The sequence below is a fragment of the Vipera berus genome (assembly GCF_964194415.1).
Source record: "Vipera berus genome assembly, chromosome: 10".
In the NCBI taxonomy this organism is placed as follows: domain Eukaryota; kingdom Metazoa; phylum Chordata; class Lepidosauria; order Squamata; family Viperidae; genus Vipera; species Vipera berus.
The window spans coordinates 7,398,488-7,415,449 of NC_138213.1; the positions used below are offsets into that span (position 1 = coordinate 7,398,488).

Here is a 16,962-nt window from a genome sequence, read left to right on the forward strand (position 1 = left end):
CAGGGGGTTGGACTAGATGACCTCCAAGGTCCCTTCCAACAACAACTTCTTCTTCTTCTTCTTCTTCTTCTTATTATTATTATTATTATTATTATTATTATTATTATTATTATTATTATTATTATTAATTATTATTATTATATTATTATTATTATTATTATTATTATTATTATTATTATTATTATTATTATTATTATTATTATTATTATTATTATTATCCCCTGTAATAGAGGAAAGATTTGACTTAACAGGTGTCCAATGGATCCTTAAATTGTAGTTGCTCATGCAGTAAAAGTCAGCTAAAAAGCCAGATAATTTGGGGGGAAAATTCCATGCTTGAAATTCAACATCTTCTTGTGAGTTGTTTCCTTTGTCTATCATCTCAACATTTGAATTTTGGAATGCATTAAAGGTTTGAGAATAAAGCGGTAGCATGATAAATTGAAGAAGATTAGAGAATGGCATATATAATTAAGGAGCACGTTATAGAGAAGTTGAGATATAGTAATAATCAATATTCCAAAGAATGAACATCTTACTAGCTTATGGCCTAGCAGAAACCTTCTCCTGATACTGTATGTGTTGCTGAAGTTACACTGAAAGGTGCTTTTTCAGGACAGCAGTGACTTAAGACAAGTGAATGACAAGCTAATCTTGTTCTAAATAAAACATGAATTGAGAATAATGAAGATTGATGTAACATGTTCTCAGAGAAAAAGGAGGAGAAAACTGAACAGATGGAAAATGGGTTGGGGGGAAAAAGCCCACAATCCATTGTCAAAATCATTTTTCCTGCCAGGGCTCGAAGACTTCAAGGCAAAATATCCTTGGAGAATTACTGACAGTTCAAACGTTACAGAGTTGCAGACAGAATACAGAATAACAGAGTTGGAAGGGACCTTGGGGGTCTTCTAGTCCAACCCCCTGCCTGAGCAGGAGATCCTATACCAGTCCAGACGTGGTTGCCCTCTTCTTGAAAACCTCCAGCGATAAAAGCCCCCACAACTTCGAAGGCAAACTGTTCCACTGATTGTTCTGTCGGGAAATTTCTCCTGAATTCTAGGTTGGATTCCTCTTTGATAAGTTTCCATCCATTACTTATCTTGCTCTCAGGTGCTTTGGAGAATAGTTCTCTATGACAGTCCCTCAAAATATTGGAAGACTATTTTTATCACCCCTTCTCCTCATTAGGCTAGACATACGTCGTTCCCACAACCATGTATCATATGGTTTAGCTTCCAGTGCCCTAATCAAGTTAATGGGTTGATCCCCTCTTAAGGTGGTAATTCTCCAAAACACAGGTCAAACAGTATTCCAGGGAAAAGCTAAGGTTCATTGGAATCCTGAAGAAAGCGTAACAAATTTCTTCTAGGCTAGTTCATCGTTGCCACCCTTCGTTAAAAAAAACAAAACCAAATTTCAGAGAATTATTGGATGTAACTTAAGCACCCTTGGGAGTCCAGCTAGCAAAATGGTGAAGCTTCATAAAGGGGCCGCTATTTTGCAGCACCTCTGCTTTAACTTAATAAGCAAGCCACAATCTAACAACTTAAAGAGCTGTGTTGAAATGACTCAAGAGCAACATCCAGTTTCACACAGTGAGTGACCAGAGGCTAAACTTCAGTAGCAGGAAAGAAGATTGATGTCCCTTTCGTATTGTTCCTCATGATTGGAATTCTGTGCCACTCCAGTCCCGAGGAATCCCAGTTCTAGAGGGGTAAAAAAAAAACTATCAGTAGAAGAGCAGGTAACAGAGACCATTTCCCATAAATTGTGTTTATTAACCAGCAAGAGGTGAAAGGCAGTAATTAATAGAGAAACACAAAACGCCTTAGCCATGGTGTGGAAAACAACGATCACGAACATTTATTGTTCCTGTGCTCGCTTCTAATGACCAATGTTTTATAACGGCTGCCTATCTGTAAATTGGACAAGGAAGGCCAAGTAATCATAAGGCAAATTATAAGCTTGTCAGGTATTGAATGTGTTCCTCATATTTATGTAGCCGAGTGGTGAAATGTCTCCTGAAGTCCTGCTTTGAAAGGTTTCTCTCTGGGTTTTGTTTACTGACCATGTTTTTGCATTTGCCGACTTTGTCCTAATTTGTAATTCCGGTTAGGATGTTGAGAGGGGGAAAGGTGAAGGGCAGAAGGCTTAACAAATGTCCTGGCAGCCAAGAACCTTATGAAGTGCCACTCACTTCATCGAGAAATGTTAATGAAATGGATCTCTATCGCTGAGTGGGTGACCTATTGAAATAATCAGAAGTCTATTTGCCTGGGAAATGAGATAGGTAAGGTAGAATTGAGAATGAAGTTGGAAGATAAATGGCATCTGGAGCTTTGACCTTTAATGACCTCAACCATGCGATCTGAAAATGACATGAAGTTCACACTGGAAGCAATTGCCTCTTCTCCATTCAGGCAGACAACCTATCAAAAGGCCTGCAGAGGTGAGTTGATAGGCCCTTCTCCCAAATCATCACCTAGCAGGACTTTACGACTTACATTCTTCTGACCTTTTCTTAGCCCTCCTCATGTAAAGCCCTCCGTATGGGCTGAGGCCATGATTCTCCAACAACCAGGCTGCTCAGAAGACCATATAGTTATCTGAGTTGTGTACAAGGGTGTGTAGTTCCAACCAAGAAACCAAGAGAACTGTGATAACATTTCTCAGAAAAATGAGAGCTTGTGAAGGTATTGGAGGTAAGTAAAGATGTTGAATACTCAAGACACTTAGATGCTACCAGTTGGATATCATTAGGATGTCAGACATTGCCTGAGAAAGAATGTCATGGAGTTGGGTGTATTACAGGTCCCCCTTAACATACGAGATTCAGTTTAGGTTTACCTTTGGTCTGGAGACAGTGGTGGGATTCAGCCAGTTCACACCACCGGTAGCTAATTTTTTGTTGCCCAGGTCCAGAATGGACTTCCAGAAATGACATTCATTCAGAGAACCGGTTGTTCACATATTTGAATCCCACCATTGTCTGGAGATAATAAGTAGCAAGAAAGAGCAGATTGTTTACAGTGACAGAAGGTGGAGAAGTAAAAACACATATAAACCTGTTCCAAGCTATAGGAGAAACGTATGGAGGAGGAAGCATGACTGTGAAAACATATATGAATGAGCAAGTGCTATAATTTCATCCTGGAATGGGCAGAAAGCTAGGATAGTCATTAGTTAGAATCAAAAGACAGATGAAGAATGTATAGTGCTTAAGTTATTTCAATGGGATTTGACAAACAGAAGTCTTCTCTGGGTCAATAACTACTGTACATCCTGGCATAAGCTACCTCACAGGATTGTTGTTGCATGGAATAAAAATCACCTACTGAACACCTTCTTGATCTCCCAGAAGAAAGGAATTTACAGATGGGGTTAGGGCAGCAGACTGATAACGTGAAGCAAATTGGACCAAACGGAGGCAAGAGAGAATGTTAGCATATTCAAAAAGACACCATGCATTTTTAAAGAATAATGGAATTTCTTTTAATGCATAAAGATTATTTCGCATGTTTTCCTGCATTGCAACTTTTTAAATTCATTCTTTCTTGTTTTTAAACCATAAGAAAACTTGTAGATGTACAAAGAAATATATTTGTCGCTCCAAAATAGGATAAAAGCAGGATTTTCACATCCAGGAAGAGAAAAGCCAAAAGATGTTTTTCAGTTAACTGTTCTTCCTGGACTAATTTGGGAAGAGTTTGAAAGCATGCTGTGAATGGATCTGCAAACAAAATAAAACCAGACCAGTATCCTAAATTTGACTGAGTATGTGACACAGCAGGGCTTAAATCTGTTCCATCATACTTTAAGGGTCTTATATATTGCAGAGCATCTGTTGGACAAAATTGCTGGTGCAGGTCCTGAAGAGAGAGATGCCTGTGGCATAGTCTCATCCTGTTATCTAGGAACAGTTTGATCCTGTTGAACCTGAGAAAGCAGATAGAGTCCTTATGACTATGAGCTTGACCACATAAATCATTAGAGCCATGTGTTTCCTGGATAGCTAAAGTCGCCTGGGAAGTGACAGTGGTTGTGTTCTCACAGTGGTGAATTCTTCCTTGAAGAAGCATTGCTAGACCCCTCCATCATTCTGCACATCTGCTCATTATGGAAGGTGGTTGAGAAGGTGCTTGTTCATCAGCTTCAGAGGACCCTGGATGAAGCAGATTATCCGGACCCCTTTCTGTCAGGTTTTGAGGCCGAGGCATCAAGAGAAAAAACATTGGTCATGATTTTGGATGACCTGTGGTGGGGACAGGATTGGGACACTACATTCATCCTGCTTGACTTCTTGGCGACCTTTGATACCATTGAACATGGTATCCTTCTGGACCAGGTTTGGAGGCTAAAAGTGGGTGGTTCTGTATCGTGCCTGGTTTGTTTTCTTCCTCTGAGGCGGGTTCCAGTTGGTTTTCAATGAGCGAATGAGGCGGGGTTATTTGAAGGACTCTCTCTCCTTGGTTACGCTTACCTATCCTATTAGTCCCAGAAGATGTTGCAAGTCCCATCTGCTAAAAACAGCTTCATTTGACAGACCCCCCACAATCCATCTGCTACGGCATATGCCCTTTGGAGCATCATTCCATCAAAAGTGAGATTGGCCCCAACCTATTGATCTTCTAAAAAGGTAAAGGTTCCCCCGCACATGCGTGCTAGTCGTTTCCGACTCTAGGGGCCGGTGCTCATCTCCGTTTCAAAGCCGAAGAGCCAGCGCTTGTCCGAGGACGTCTCCGTGGTCATGTGGCTGGCATGACTAGACGCCAAAGGCGCACGGAACGCTGTTACCTTCCCACCGGAGTGGTCCCTATTTTTCTACTTGCATTTTTACGTGCTTTCGAACTGCTAGGTTGGCAGAAGCTGGGACGAGTAACAGGCGCTCACTCTGTTACACGGCACTCGGGATTCGACCCGCCAAACTGCCAACCTTCTGATCGACAAGCTCAGCGTCCTAACCCACTGAGCCACCGCGTCCCTTATTGATCTTCTAGAAGTCCTTAAAACCCAGTTTTATCATCAGGCCTGGAGATTCCATGGAAACATGGAGCCCAAGATCATATTCTAAGTTTCAGAAGGCATTCTCCCACGCTGTGAGACTAATCTTGGGAAACAGAGGAAGAGATACAGCCTAGATACTGGTCTGATAAATACTTTTTGAGTCAAAAGGAGAAATGGGCATGGAGAATATGCCTCAAAAGGACTTTCCCTAGTTCTCTTGAAAATAAATGACTTCGTCTGGACTATTCCAAAGGATGACAGCCATGTTTTAGTGTCAAGTGTTTAAATTTATATTAAAAAATAGGTTGTTAAATGTCATCACAGAACTGATTGCACTGATTAGTTTATGAAAGATGCCTCCCAATGTAAGCTTATTATGAAGCCAGAACAGTTAATGATTATGAACAATTTATATATTTAGTTCCTTTACTCTTATCCCTGCTCTGAAGATTTTATTTTATGGAAGAGCCTTGGTGGAGCAGTGGGCTAAGGCCTCCTTAAGTAACACCAGCTGCCTGCAATTATTGCAGGTTCGCATCCCACCAGGCTCAAGGTTGACTCAGCCTTCCATCCTTCTCACGTAAGTAAAATGAGGACCCAGATTGTTGGGGGCAATAAGCTGACTTTGTAATAATGCCGCTTGGGGTGTGTGTGAAAGCCCTAATAAGCAGGCATATACATAGAATGAAGGCTACTGCTAAGCTTGTAAGCCGCCCTGAGTCTTCAGAGAAGGGCGGGATATAAATGGAATTTTTAAAAAAATCACTTGTGAGAATAGTTACTAGTTCTAACTGATAAAAAGCAATACTTTGCAGTTTGGGAACTAGTGTCTAACAATGGACTTTAACGTATTCCCTAAATTTTGTTGTCAACTATGCTCTGATTTAGTAAATGTTATGTCCTAAAAAGGGCTCCAATTACAATGAATTGAAGGCCATCCCAGTTGGGGGAAAAATGCAATAACTTATTGATGGTGTGTGTCTATGTGTGCGCCAACATCAACCTCTAAATCAGTGTTGATTCCTACCAAAGTCCATGCTATTTTCTTGGCAAGATTTTCAGAAGTGCCTGGCCTGGCTTTCTTTCCTACAGCTGATAATGACCTGGCCAAAGTCACTAGCTGGCTTTGTGCCTAAGTCAGGAGTAGAACTCACAACCTTCTGGCTTCTAGCTTAATGACTTATCCACCACACCAAACTGGCTCTTTTGATGCCTTTGCAACCTGAAAATTGAATCCTCCTGTTTTGTGTGAACTTAAAATGCAAGAGGGTAAGCCTTCCACAGCTATCTGTAGTTCTTCATGTCGTTGGGCCCAAATGGTCTTATTAAGTTCTTCATAAATCAACGCTTCTGACTGTATTTCTGTTCCAAATTTTAAAATAAAATTAGAAACTCTGAATATAGCGTGTGGTCCAGTGAGCCGAAATGGTTCAGAGCATCCCACTGTGCAAACTAGATCTGTGGTCACCAATTTTGCATCCAACCTTTTTAACTGTCCATCATTAAAACATCACTTGTTTAGAAAAAAAAATCATACTGATTGAATAAATACAGACAGCATACATCTTATTAAGAGGACATCAGTTTAATGGCTTATTAAAGCTGACAAAATAGTCCAATTCAACGGTAATGTTTTGCAATATCTTATGACTCAATTCTTTCCTCAATGCGTAGACGAGAATTGGGATATTTAACCGACGATAAGTGTATCTTCGTTAGGGAAGTCATGCTCTGGGACCTCAAGATTCAGTGGTGCTGGGCCTTTACGTATTCTGCCGGATGCATCATAATGGGACCCATGGCAGGGGCAATAATAACCACCATAATCTCCAGCATCTGCAATTGGTACACAGCCAAGATGGGTACATACGCCTAGCACTACCAACCACTCCGGTTTCTTCACCCTATCCAAATCATGCTGTGGGTCTCTTAGTTCGCTCAAAGGTACTTTAGCTACTTGATCAATCTCTGCCTGGGGTCTGTGACGTACAAACAGGGGTTTTCCCCTCCACTGGAAAACCATATTCCTGCCTTCTGGAATATCGGATAGCTTGATCTCAATCTTGGCCAGTGCCAATACATCAGCAGCAGGGTTCATGCTGGAGACGAACATAACGACAGCATTCTTAGCGAAGTATGCAGCGAGCAAATAGCTTGCTCCATTGAAAAAGTAGGTGAAGGCTTTTCTCTCTGCACAGCTTTCTTGGGAGGATTTTGTGCTATCTTGCACACTATCACGACGGTGGTAAGAGAAGTCTGGCACAACCATGTCATTATGGACATAACGAACACTGGCAGGAGCTGCAGTAAAGAGAAGACAGAATTATGGGACTGTTATCGTATTAGAATGTGCTGCATTACAGACACTGCGCTAGAAGAAAGTAACTTTGCAGAAAACCTGCTTACTAGTACACCAACATTAAAGCATTTTTTTTCAACAAAAACATAGATTTTATACATAAACTGAATTAGCCTGTGGAGGTTTTGAATTGTTGCCAGGATTCCCTTCCTTTCTACTTGCAATTGCATATAAAATGCATTATCCCCACTGGGAAGCCTATCAAATGACATGTATTTCACTCTATTTCACATATCGTTGACAGCCAGAAACCTCTGAGACTATTGTGTTTTTCTTTCTGAAGAAATCCTTAATATTTGAAAGTGATCTGTCCGTCCCATTGTTGTAGATTCTGTATGTAACTACAGTTATTTATTAATTAAATTCATATCCAGCCACAATTATAAGCCATAAAGCAGGAATGTCCCATATGTGGGCTGCATGCAGCCCTGGACAGGTAGTAATGAGGCCTCACAGGACTATAAACTTTTAGCATTATTATGTAGTTTATATACATTAACTATATTATGTATTTTATATGCAGCCCAAGACAACCCCTTTTTATTCAATATGGCCCAGGGAAGCCAAAAGATTGGACACTCATGCCATAAAAGGATTTATAAGCTAAAATCAGCAGTTTAAATTGCACTTGGGATGCAAATGGGAAGTCAATACGGGGCTCATAAAATAGATGTAATATTTTTAAAAATATTTATTCTGAAATTTATTTGTAGTTTATTTGAAATTTAACCAAAGCTGGAATGCATTCAAAGTGGAAGAACCACAAATTCAACCACTCATGTACATTTTATGGAAGATTCTATGGCTACTTATGGGCTATTGTAAAACTTAACTGAACAATTTTTTTTCCAAATTTATACTAAAATGGAGAAGCAAGTGCATATCGGAGACGGGGCCTAGAGAGCCGTTGGAGGTCCAGTCGATCCGAATCCGACCGATTGCGACTAAGAATCCTCACCAGGTCTTATCTCGCTGCGATAAGGGTGGCAAAATCCAACTACTTTTCCACCCTCATCGCGTCCGCAGATAATCGCCCGGCTGCCTTGTTCAGGGTGACTCGCTCCCTATTAAACCAAGAGGTGAGGGAGGAACCCTTGCAGGGTCGAGCCGAGGAATTTGGTCAATATCTGCTGGATAAAATCGCTCGGATTCGAACTGGTCTGGACTCCAACTGGGCTGAGATGGAAGAACAAGACATGGACAGTCTTGTCGACGTCATCTGGGAAGAATTTGATCCTGTGATTATTTGATTTTGATTAGAATTTGATTTTGATTAGAATTTGATTATGAGAAGGTTGAGCTCCACCACATGCTTACTGGACCCGTGCCCTTCCTGGCTGGCCTATGCAGCTCGAGAGGCGACACGAGGCTGGTTCCTAGCGGTCATCTCTGCTTCTCTGAGTGAGGGTCACTTCCCCACCGCCTTGAAGGAGGCGGTGGTGAGACCTCTCCTCAAGAAGCCCACCTTGGACCCATCCTCTTTGAATAACTTTCGTCCAGTCTCCAATCTTCGCTTCCTTGCGAAGGTTGTTGAGAGCGTGGTGGCGCACCAACTTCCTCAGATCCTGGATGAAGCGGTTTATCTAGACCCGTACCAATCGGGTTTCAGGCCGGGCTACAGCACGGAGACGGCATTGGTCGCTCTGATGAATGATCTCTGGAGAGCCCGGGACAGGGGCCATTCCTCTGTCCTAGTCTTATTAGACCTCTCGGCGGCTTTCGATACCATCGACCATGGTATCTTGCTGCGACGCCTCAGGGGACTGGGAGTGGGAGGCACGGTTCTGCGTTGGTTCTCCTCCTTTCTCCAGGGTCGCTCGCAGTCGGTGCTGACAGGGGGACAGAGGTCGACCCCGAGGCCTCTCGCTTGCGGAGTCCCTCAGGGGTCGGTCCTCTCGCCTCTCCTGTTCAACATCTACATGAAACCGCTGGGTGAGATCATTCGCAGTTTTGGAGTAGGGTACCATCAGTATGCTGATGACACCCAGCTTTTTATCTCAACTCCTAACAATATCAGTGATGCCCTAGACGTGATGTCCCGCTGCCTGAAAGCGGTCCGGGAATGGATGGGGAGAAACAGGCTTCAACTGAACCCGGACAAGACTGAATGGCTGTACGTACCGGCAAGCCAGGAGATTCAGAACGTCCCACTGCTTAACATTGGGGACAAGTTACTTCCCCCTGTTGATAGGGCCCGCAACCTGGGTGTCCTCCTAGACTCGCAGCTCTCCCTGGAAGACCACATTGGAGCTGTGACCAAGGGGGCCTTCTCCCGGGTTCGACTAGTTCGCCAACTACGGCCTTATCTGGACCTGGATTCCTTACGTACAGTCACCCATGCCCTTGTGACATCTCGCCTAGACTATTGTAACGCTCTCTACATGGGGCTGCCCTTGAGATCCACTCGGAAGCTTCAACTGGTGCAAAGTGCGGCGGCACGGACACTCTTGGGAGCCTCCCGATACTCCCATATCACACCTCTCCGTGCGCTGCACTGGCTTCCGGTTGCCTTCCGTGTGAAGTTCAAGGTGCTAACAATGACATTCAAAGCCCTACATGGCATGGGTCCGGACTACCTACGGGAGCACCTTCTGCCGATGTCAGCACCCCACCGTCCTGTGCGCTCCCACAGAGAGGGCCTCCTCAGGGTGCCACCGCTCAAGGAATGTCGGCTGGTGGCCCCCAGGGGGAGGGCATTCTCAGTGGGTGCGCCAGCCCTCTGGAACACCTTACCAACCGAAATCCGGATGGCCCCTGACCTCCGTACCTTCCGTCGCGACTTAAAAACTTTCCTGTTCCAGCAGGCTGGCCTGGCATGATAACGTTAATTGGGGTCCCAGTTTGTGTTCATTAGTGTTTCTTATTATTTTATTGTTCGGTCTGTATACCTTCCTTCCTCTGTACACCGCCCCGAGTCCCTCGGGAGAAGGGCGGTTTATAAAAACTAATAAATAAATAAATAAATAAATATCCACTGCCAACTATAGCTTCACTGAAGCTTATGGGCATTAGAGTTATTAGGCTTAGTACTTCTGGTAAAATCATTTTACCAGAAATCATGCACAAAAACAAGCAATGAATACTTTTATATATTTGTGCCTCCCCACACCTTTCCAAAATAAACTGGGGAAGAAATAGCAGACTTAATGACCACAGCAGAATGAACAGCTAGTAGGTAAACGGGCTCTTTGGTAATTCGTCTGCAGACAAAGAGAGGACTTAAGATCACGCATAAATGCACCACAAAACTGCTCCTTGCTAGGAGATGAGAAAAGATCCATCTTGCTCAAACTATGACTGGTGCCTTTGAAAGGTCACTAAAGCGTATTTACTTTTTGTCCTAACTTATATTTATTCATACATTGAAAATATCAAAAGTAGCAAATTTTCACAATTGCAACATGACATCAATATGGTTTTTATACCTTAGTATCAGTCAAGTTTATGAATTATCTACAATTCTATGATTCAATCTCATCTTTTTCTCTACACTAAAAGACAGGCAGCAATAGCGTAGGAGAAGTTTTAAAAAAAAGTAGTTCTAACAGTTAAGCATAATTTCCACTTAAGGGGACAATTTTGAAAACTATTTGCTAATAACTTGACTGGAGAGGATCGTGGACTTTATCATTCCAAGATGTCATTGCAGGTGGTACCTAGCTGACCAGTGTCACCAAGAGTAATAATGTTTTCTTACCTAATTAAACATGTGGATGGGAACATGTTGCATTGGGTGACGGAAGAGCCTCAGGCGTTCAGCATCCCTCATATAAATTTAACAAAATAAATATATTCCCTCAAGACCATCTATATGGCAAGATGGATGTCTGAATCCCCATTTGCCCAGCATCACTCCAACAACCTAACACAATTTCAACCTCACAATCTTTCAGGCATGCTACAACCATCCCCACTGATGTCATCAAGTGGAGAACGACTGGAACAAATCCTTATTTATTACATTTATTGCTGCTCATTTCATGGTTCAAGGCGACTCTTATAACGGCTAAGACCAAACAGAATAGAGAATGTAAGAAAAAGCAATTTTATAAAACAAGAATTGCTTCTCTTGTGGCATATCCAGATTCCAATTATGGATGGGGCAGAGTCAAGGACATTGTTCAAAAAGCCATAGTACTAACTGCTAAGGACCAAGGAATAGTTGCTCCAATAGTGAGATGGGCACTATATAAATTTAATAGATAAGTAAATAAAAAAATAAAGGTTTAAGAGCAGAAGTCAGCCTTTTCAAAGTGTTTTTGAAACAGAAATCATCCCTGGTGCCTTTGAGTGCATTTTAAGAGGAGGAAGGAAGGAAGGAAGGAAGGAAGGAAGGAAGGAAGGAAGGAAGGAAAGAAGGAAGGAAGGAAGGAAGGAAGGAAGGAAGGAAGGAAGGGGAGGAAAGGGAAGGAAGGAAGGAAGGAAGGAAGGAAGGAGCAGGGAAGAAGGGAAGGAAGGAAGGAAGGAAGGAAGGAAGCAAGGAAGGAAGGAAGGAGAGGAAAGGGAAGGAAGGAAGGAAGGAAGGAAGGAAGGAAGGAGCAGGGAAGAAGGGAAGGAAGGAAGGAAAGGAAGGAGGAAGCAAGGGAGGAAGGAGGAAGCAGAGAAGGAAGGGAGGGAGGAAGGGAAGGAAGGAAATAAGGACGAAGGAATAAGAAAGGAAGGAGCGGGGAGGAATGGAGGGTTGAAGGAAAGGAAGGAGGAAGCAGGGAAGGAAGGAGGAAGGAAGGAACTCAGATGTGCCCCTCAGCACATCTTTGTGCCTTATGTCCACCGGGACCCTTGGACTACAACTTCCAGCATCCTCAGCGCCCGGGTGTGAGCGGGGGTCCTGGGAACCGCACTCCTGGCCTACTTGACAGACCCCCCCCATAGGCGGTGGCGCCCGCGGCCCCCTCCCCCACCAACCCGCCGCCCCTTCCCCGCCCGCACCGTTGAGGGAATAGGTGACGACCAGGCCTCCTCGGCTCGCCTGGCCGAACAGCGACTCCCGGCACAGCAGAGGCCGCCTCGGATCCAAGGACAGGATCTTCTTGGGCCCCGGCGGCACCTCCAGCACGAGAGGCTTCCGCGGCGCCGGCACGATATGCGCGGCAGCCGCCAGGTAAGGCGCCAACGGGCCGCAACGGGCAGTCAGCGACAACATGGCGGACGCGGCCTTCATCTCTTTCTCCTCAGCCCGGTCACCTTCCGCGACCGTCGGGCGCAAGCGACGCACGCCGGCCGGTGACGCAGACGCACGCCGGCCGGTGACGCAGACGCACGCAGGCGGAGCGGCGAGCGCCAAGGGGCGGGGCTATGTCGCCTGTCCCTGCCTTATTGGGCGGCGTGAGAAGTGCGCCTGCGCGCAGGGCTTCCGGCATTTGCCCTAACAATCACCTGGAAGTCTTTAAGCTGTAGGCTGAACTGGGAATAAAAATAACTTTATTTATTTATTTTTAATATGCCCCTGGAGATTTTATTTTTTCTTTTAAATTTTAAATAGCTGGATAAAATCCTTTACTGGCCAAGTATAATTGGGCACACAAGGAATTTGCCTCTTGTGCATAAGCTCTAAGTGTAGACACATACAACAACAAAGTGATAGGTTTTAAAAAGTGGTTGTGTATATCCCTGCACACTAGAAAATCTATAGGTTTGGTGGTTAATGGCTCTGTATGATTAGCTTTATTTTAATGGCATTTATGAAAGTGGAAAATTGCATTCTACAGCCCAGTTTATGCATATGGTTGAAAATTAACGAAATGCAAACTTGCTAAGCTACAGATGATACATTATTCATAGTGGTTAAGAGTATGTCTTCATATGCATTTATGACATGGTCATCAGGAGGCACAGAGTTCTGGTCTAGAACTCCTAACATTTCTAAATTGTACGTTTCACAAGCCATTCGAACTGCAGATAAAATGAATTTAAAGATTTGGAGGGAAAAATCCAGGAAATATAATCTGTAAATACCATACAGGTAGTCCTTATGTCCAGTCCCTGTGTCACATGATCTAAATTTGGGCACTTGGCAACTGGCTGGTGTTTCCAATGATTGCAGCATCCTGGGATCATGTGATTGCCATTTGCAATTTTGCTCCCACAAGCAAAATCAAAGAAGCTGGATTTGTTTAATGACTGCATAATTCATTTAAAAACAGCAGTGATTTGCTTAACAACTGTGGCAAAAAAGGTCATAAAAGTGAGAGCAATTTACTCAACAACAACCTTCTTTAGCCACAGAAATTCTTTAGCCACAGAAGTTGTGTTTATATGTGGATGATTACCTGTAACTGTTAGACTGGTTATTCGTAGTGTTTATATAGCGGCTTCAATCATATTTGAAACTTGCAAAATGGGATTTTCAGCCAAAGAATACTATGCTTCTCTCTTGTTTTCCTACATTGTTGACCTTTTTCCCAAGTATTCAAAACAACAGTAATATAAAAACAACAGTAATCTGTCTCCCAGTATGATTCCTCTAACACTTAAGAAGCTGCCTTTGAATAAAATAAAAGGTCAGGGATAATCCTCTAATTTTTCATTGAGAAAAAAGTTGTAAATCATAGGAGGGACTTGTTCAAAACAAGCTGATTCCCAGCTGGCTTATCCTGCACACATTCTTCTTCACCACCTTTTGGGATTCATTTGGTATAAAAAATCTCCCTAGGAATGTATTGGTGCCACCAAAAATTAGAAGAGAAATACATCTGCTGCAATAGTCATTTTGGGTGGTATAATTGATTCAACACAATTCGTGCATTAAATCAGGGCTCTCCAAACTTGGCAACTTTAAGGCTAAAAAGACTTTAAACTTTTAAGACCAATGGCTGGGGAATTCTGGGAGTTGAAATCCACAAGTCTTAAAATTGCCAAGTTTGGAGATTCCTGCATGAAAAGATTGGATGGACCATCAGTTGGTTTCTCAATGAAATGTAGGGTGAAAAAATGGGAAAACAGTGCCTGCCCTTTATTCTGCTCAATTTTTGGTTAACGCTAATGTGCAGTTACAATCACAACTAATCATTGGATTGGATTGGAGAACTAACACACCATGGCATTTTTGTTGTTGTGTCGCTAAGTCAAGACCAGTTCTTTGCAACCCCATGGACCATAGCACGCCAGTCCCCACCGTCTCCTGGCTTTTGCCCAAATTCATGTTTACCATGTTGATAAAACTAACCATCTCATCCTCTGTCGTCCCCTTCTCCTTTTGCCTCAGTCTTTCCCAACATCAGGGTCCTTTCCAACGAGTCCTCTCGTTAGGTGGCCAAAGTATTTGAGCTTCAGCTTCATTATCTGTCCTTCCAAAGAACAATCATGGTTGATTTCCTTTAGGGTTGACTGATATGATCTCCTTGCAGTCCAACAGACTCTCAAGAGTCTTCTCCAACACCACAGTTTGAAAGCAACAATTCTTCTGCCACGCAGCCTTCACGTATGTGTGTGTTTGTTTTAAAAAGTGTGGTATGTGCTTTGCTCAAAAACCCAAATCAGTAAGATAAATTTGACCCTCCCTTTTCCCAAGGAAGTCAATGACATGGCATATTTCACCTGTTTTGACCTTAGGGGCAAAATATTGAGAGAGAGTGGCTGGTGTCACCCAGGAAACTTCATTACAGACCAAAACATCCAAGCCTAACTCTCTGGAGTGATAATTACTACAGTACAGGTAGTCCAAATTTTCTGTTGCTAAATGAGACATTGTTAAGTGTGTTTTGCAACCTTTCTTGCCAGAGTGGTTCAGTGAATTACTGCAGTTGTTCAGTTAGTAACGTGGTTGTTAAGTGAATCTGGCTTCCCCATTAACTTGGCTTGCAAAAGGTAATCACATGATCCCAAGACCCTGAGACCATCATAAATACGAATCAGTTGCCAAACATTTTGATCACATGTCCATAGGGAATGTCGCCATTGTTGTGTGAAAAATGGTCATCATTTTTTTCAATGCCATTGTACTTTGAACAGTCATTAAATGAATTATAGCAACTCTAGGATTACCTATACTAACTAGATTCTGCAATGGCCATTCAACAAGAGTTCAGCTTGTAGAATATAAGCCAATTCTCACTGCTAAAAATAGTTTGATGCAAGGAACCATCCTCCCCATTTACCTTTAAAAAAAATAGTTCCGCGAGTGCTTTTGATAAATAATATTTCCTGCCAGTGCCAATGGCTCATCAAGATAATGCGAGACAAGACACCTACTTGGATGATAGATATATATCACGGAAATTACTGAAGGTCAGTACTAGGGGGTTTCATTGAGGAAAAAGAAATAACTGAGATATCACATAAAAGAGCTTGACAGTTGCTTAAAATAAATGACACAGGGTATTTTCATTCTTGAATGCTACAGCAAGATACATGGCAAAGCTATTTCTAGAAAAAAGCAAAAAAGCATGCATGCTTCCATTTTCCATTAAACTCTATTATGATAAAAGTGCAGGGTTTTCTTTTTTTTAAACAGATCTAGAGTGGTTGTCGAATGTTGGGTAACAGCTTCGGACTGCAAGTGGTTAATTCCAAAATCCCATCTCACTCTGATTAGTAAGACTTGTTAAGAGGAAACACAAACAAGAACCCAAACTTCTGGCCAATCTTCTATTTTCAAATGAGAAAGTATTCCGCCCAGAATTAATGTTGTGATATAGGTGACCATATAAATTATTTAAAGAAAGAAATAAACAAGGGGAAGAGAAGGATGGATGGATGGATGGATGGATGGATGGATGGATGGATGGATGGATGGATGGTTGGATGGATGGAATATGAACCTTTCTGGTGATAATACAGTCACTTTTTCTCATTGTGCAACAGCTCCATATTGTTACACTTTTACAGTCTATTAATGGTTTTGGGATATCCCAGAAGTAAACCTAGCCTTAAGTTTGCCATTTTTTTTTTCTTCATCTTCTCTGTGCTCCTTTGATTTTAACAATGGCTTACTGTGCTGAGGTAGGGCAATTTCTGTGAGCCAAGGACTACACAGCCTTTTTCCGGTATGTTGTTTGCACACCCCCAAAAATGAGTAGAATCATAGTCATTATAAAAACGATGGAAAAAGTATCCTATATTAGGAAAGATGGTATTATAGTTAAAAAAATAGATGGCTTCATAGTCAAAAATTGGGTTGCAAATTACGTCTCTTTTGGGCTAATCTTATTTTCAAGCTTTGAAAATCTTCTCCATCTCCACATCTTTCCTGATTTGCACCCAAATATTTTATTTTTGAGACTTCCATTTGCAGTTGTGAACAATTAACACATGCTAGAATTGAACACATTTATTTATTTTATTTATTTTATTTTAATTCCATTTATATCCCGCCCTTCTCCGAAGACTCAGGGCGGCTTACAAGCTTAGCAGTAGCCTTCATTCTATGTATATGCCTGCTTATTAGGGCTTTCACACACACCCTAAGCGGCATTATTACAAAGTCAGCTTAATTGCCCCCAACAATCTGGGTCCTCATTTTACCTACCTCGGAAGGATGGAAGGCTGAGTCAACCTTGAGCCTGGTGGGACTCGAACCTGCACTAATTGCAGGCAGCTGGTGTTACTTAAGTTACATTAGTCCACAGTCTATGGCTTCCCTGTGCAGTAAAGGTAAA

At 42.5% G+C, this 16,962-nt stretch overlaps 1 protein-coding gene across 1 annotated transcript; it reads right to left on the reverse strand.

Annotated features, from left to right (window-relative positions):
* Positions 1–6,571: 6,571 nt before the first annotated feature.
* UQCRFS1 (ubiquinol-cytochrome c reductase, Rieske iron-sulfur polypeptide 1) lies at positions 6,572–12,583 on the reverse strand. The gene is made up of 2 exons (XM_081335573.1): positions 12,296–12,583; positions 6,572–7,308 (listed from the first exon to the last, which is right to left on the reverse strand). The coding sequence occupies exons 1-2, from the start codon at positions 12,525–12,527 to the stop codon at positions 6,698–6,700; spliced, it is 843 nt and encodes a 280-aa protein (XP_081191699.1). The 5' UTR covers positions 12,528–12,583; the 3' UTR covers positions 6,572–6,697.
* Positions 12,584–16,962: the final 4,379 nt, after the last annotated feature.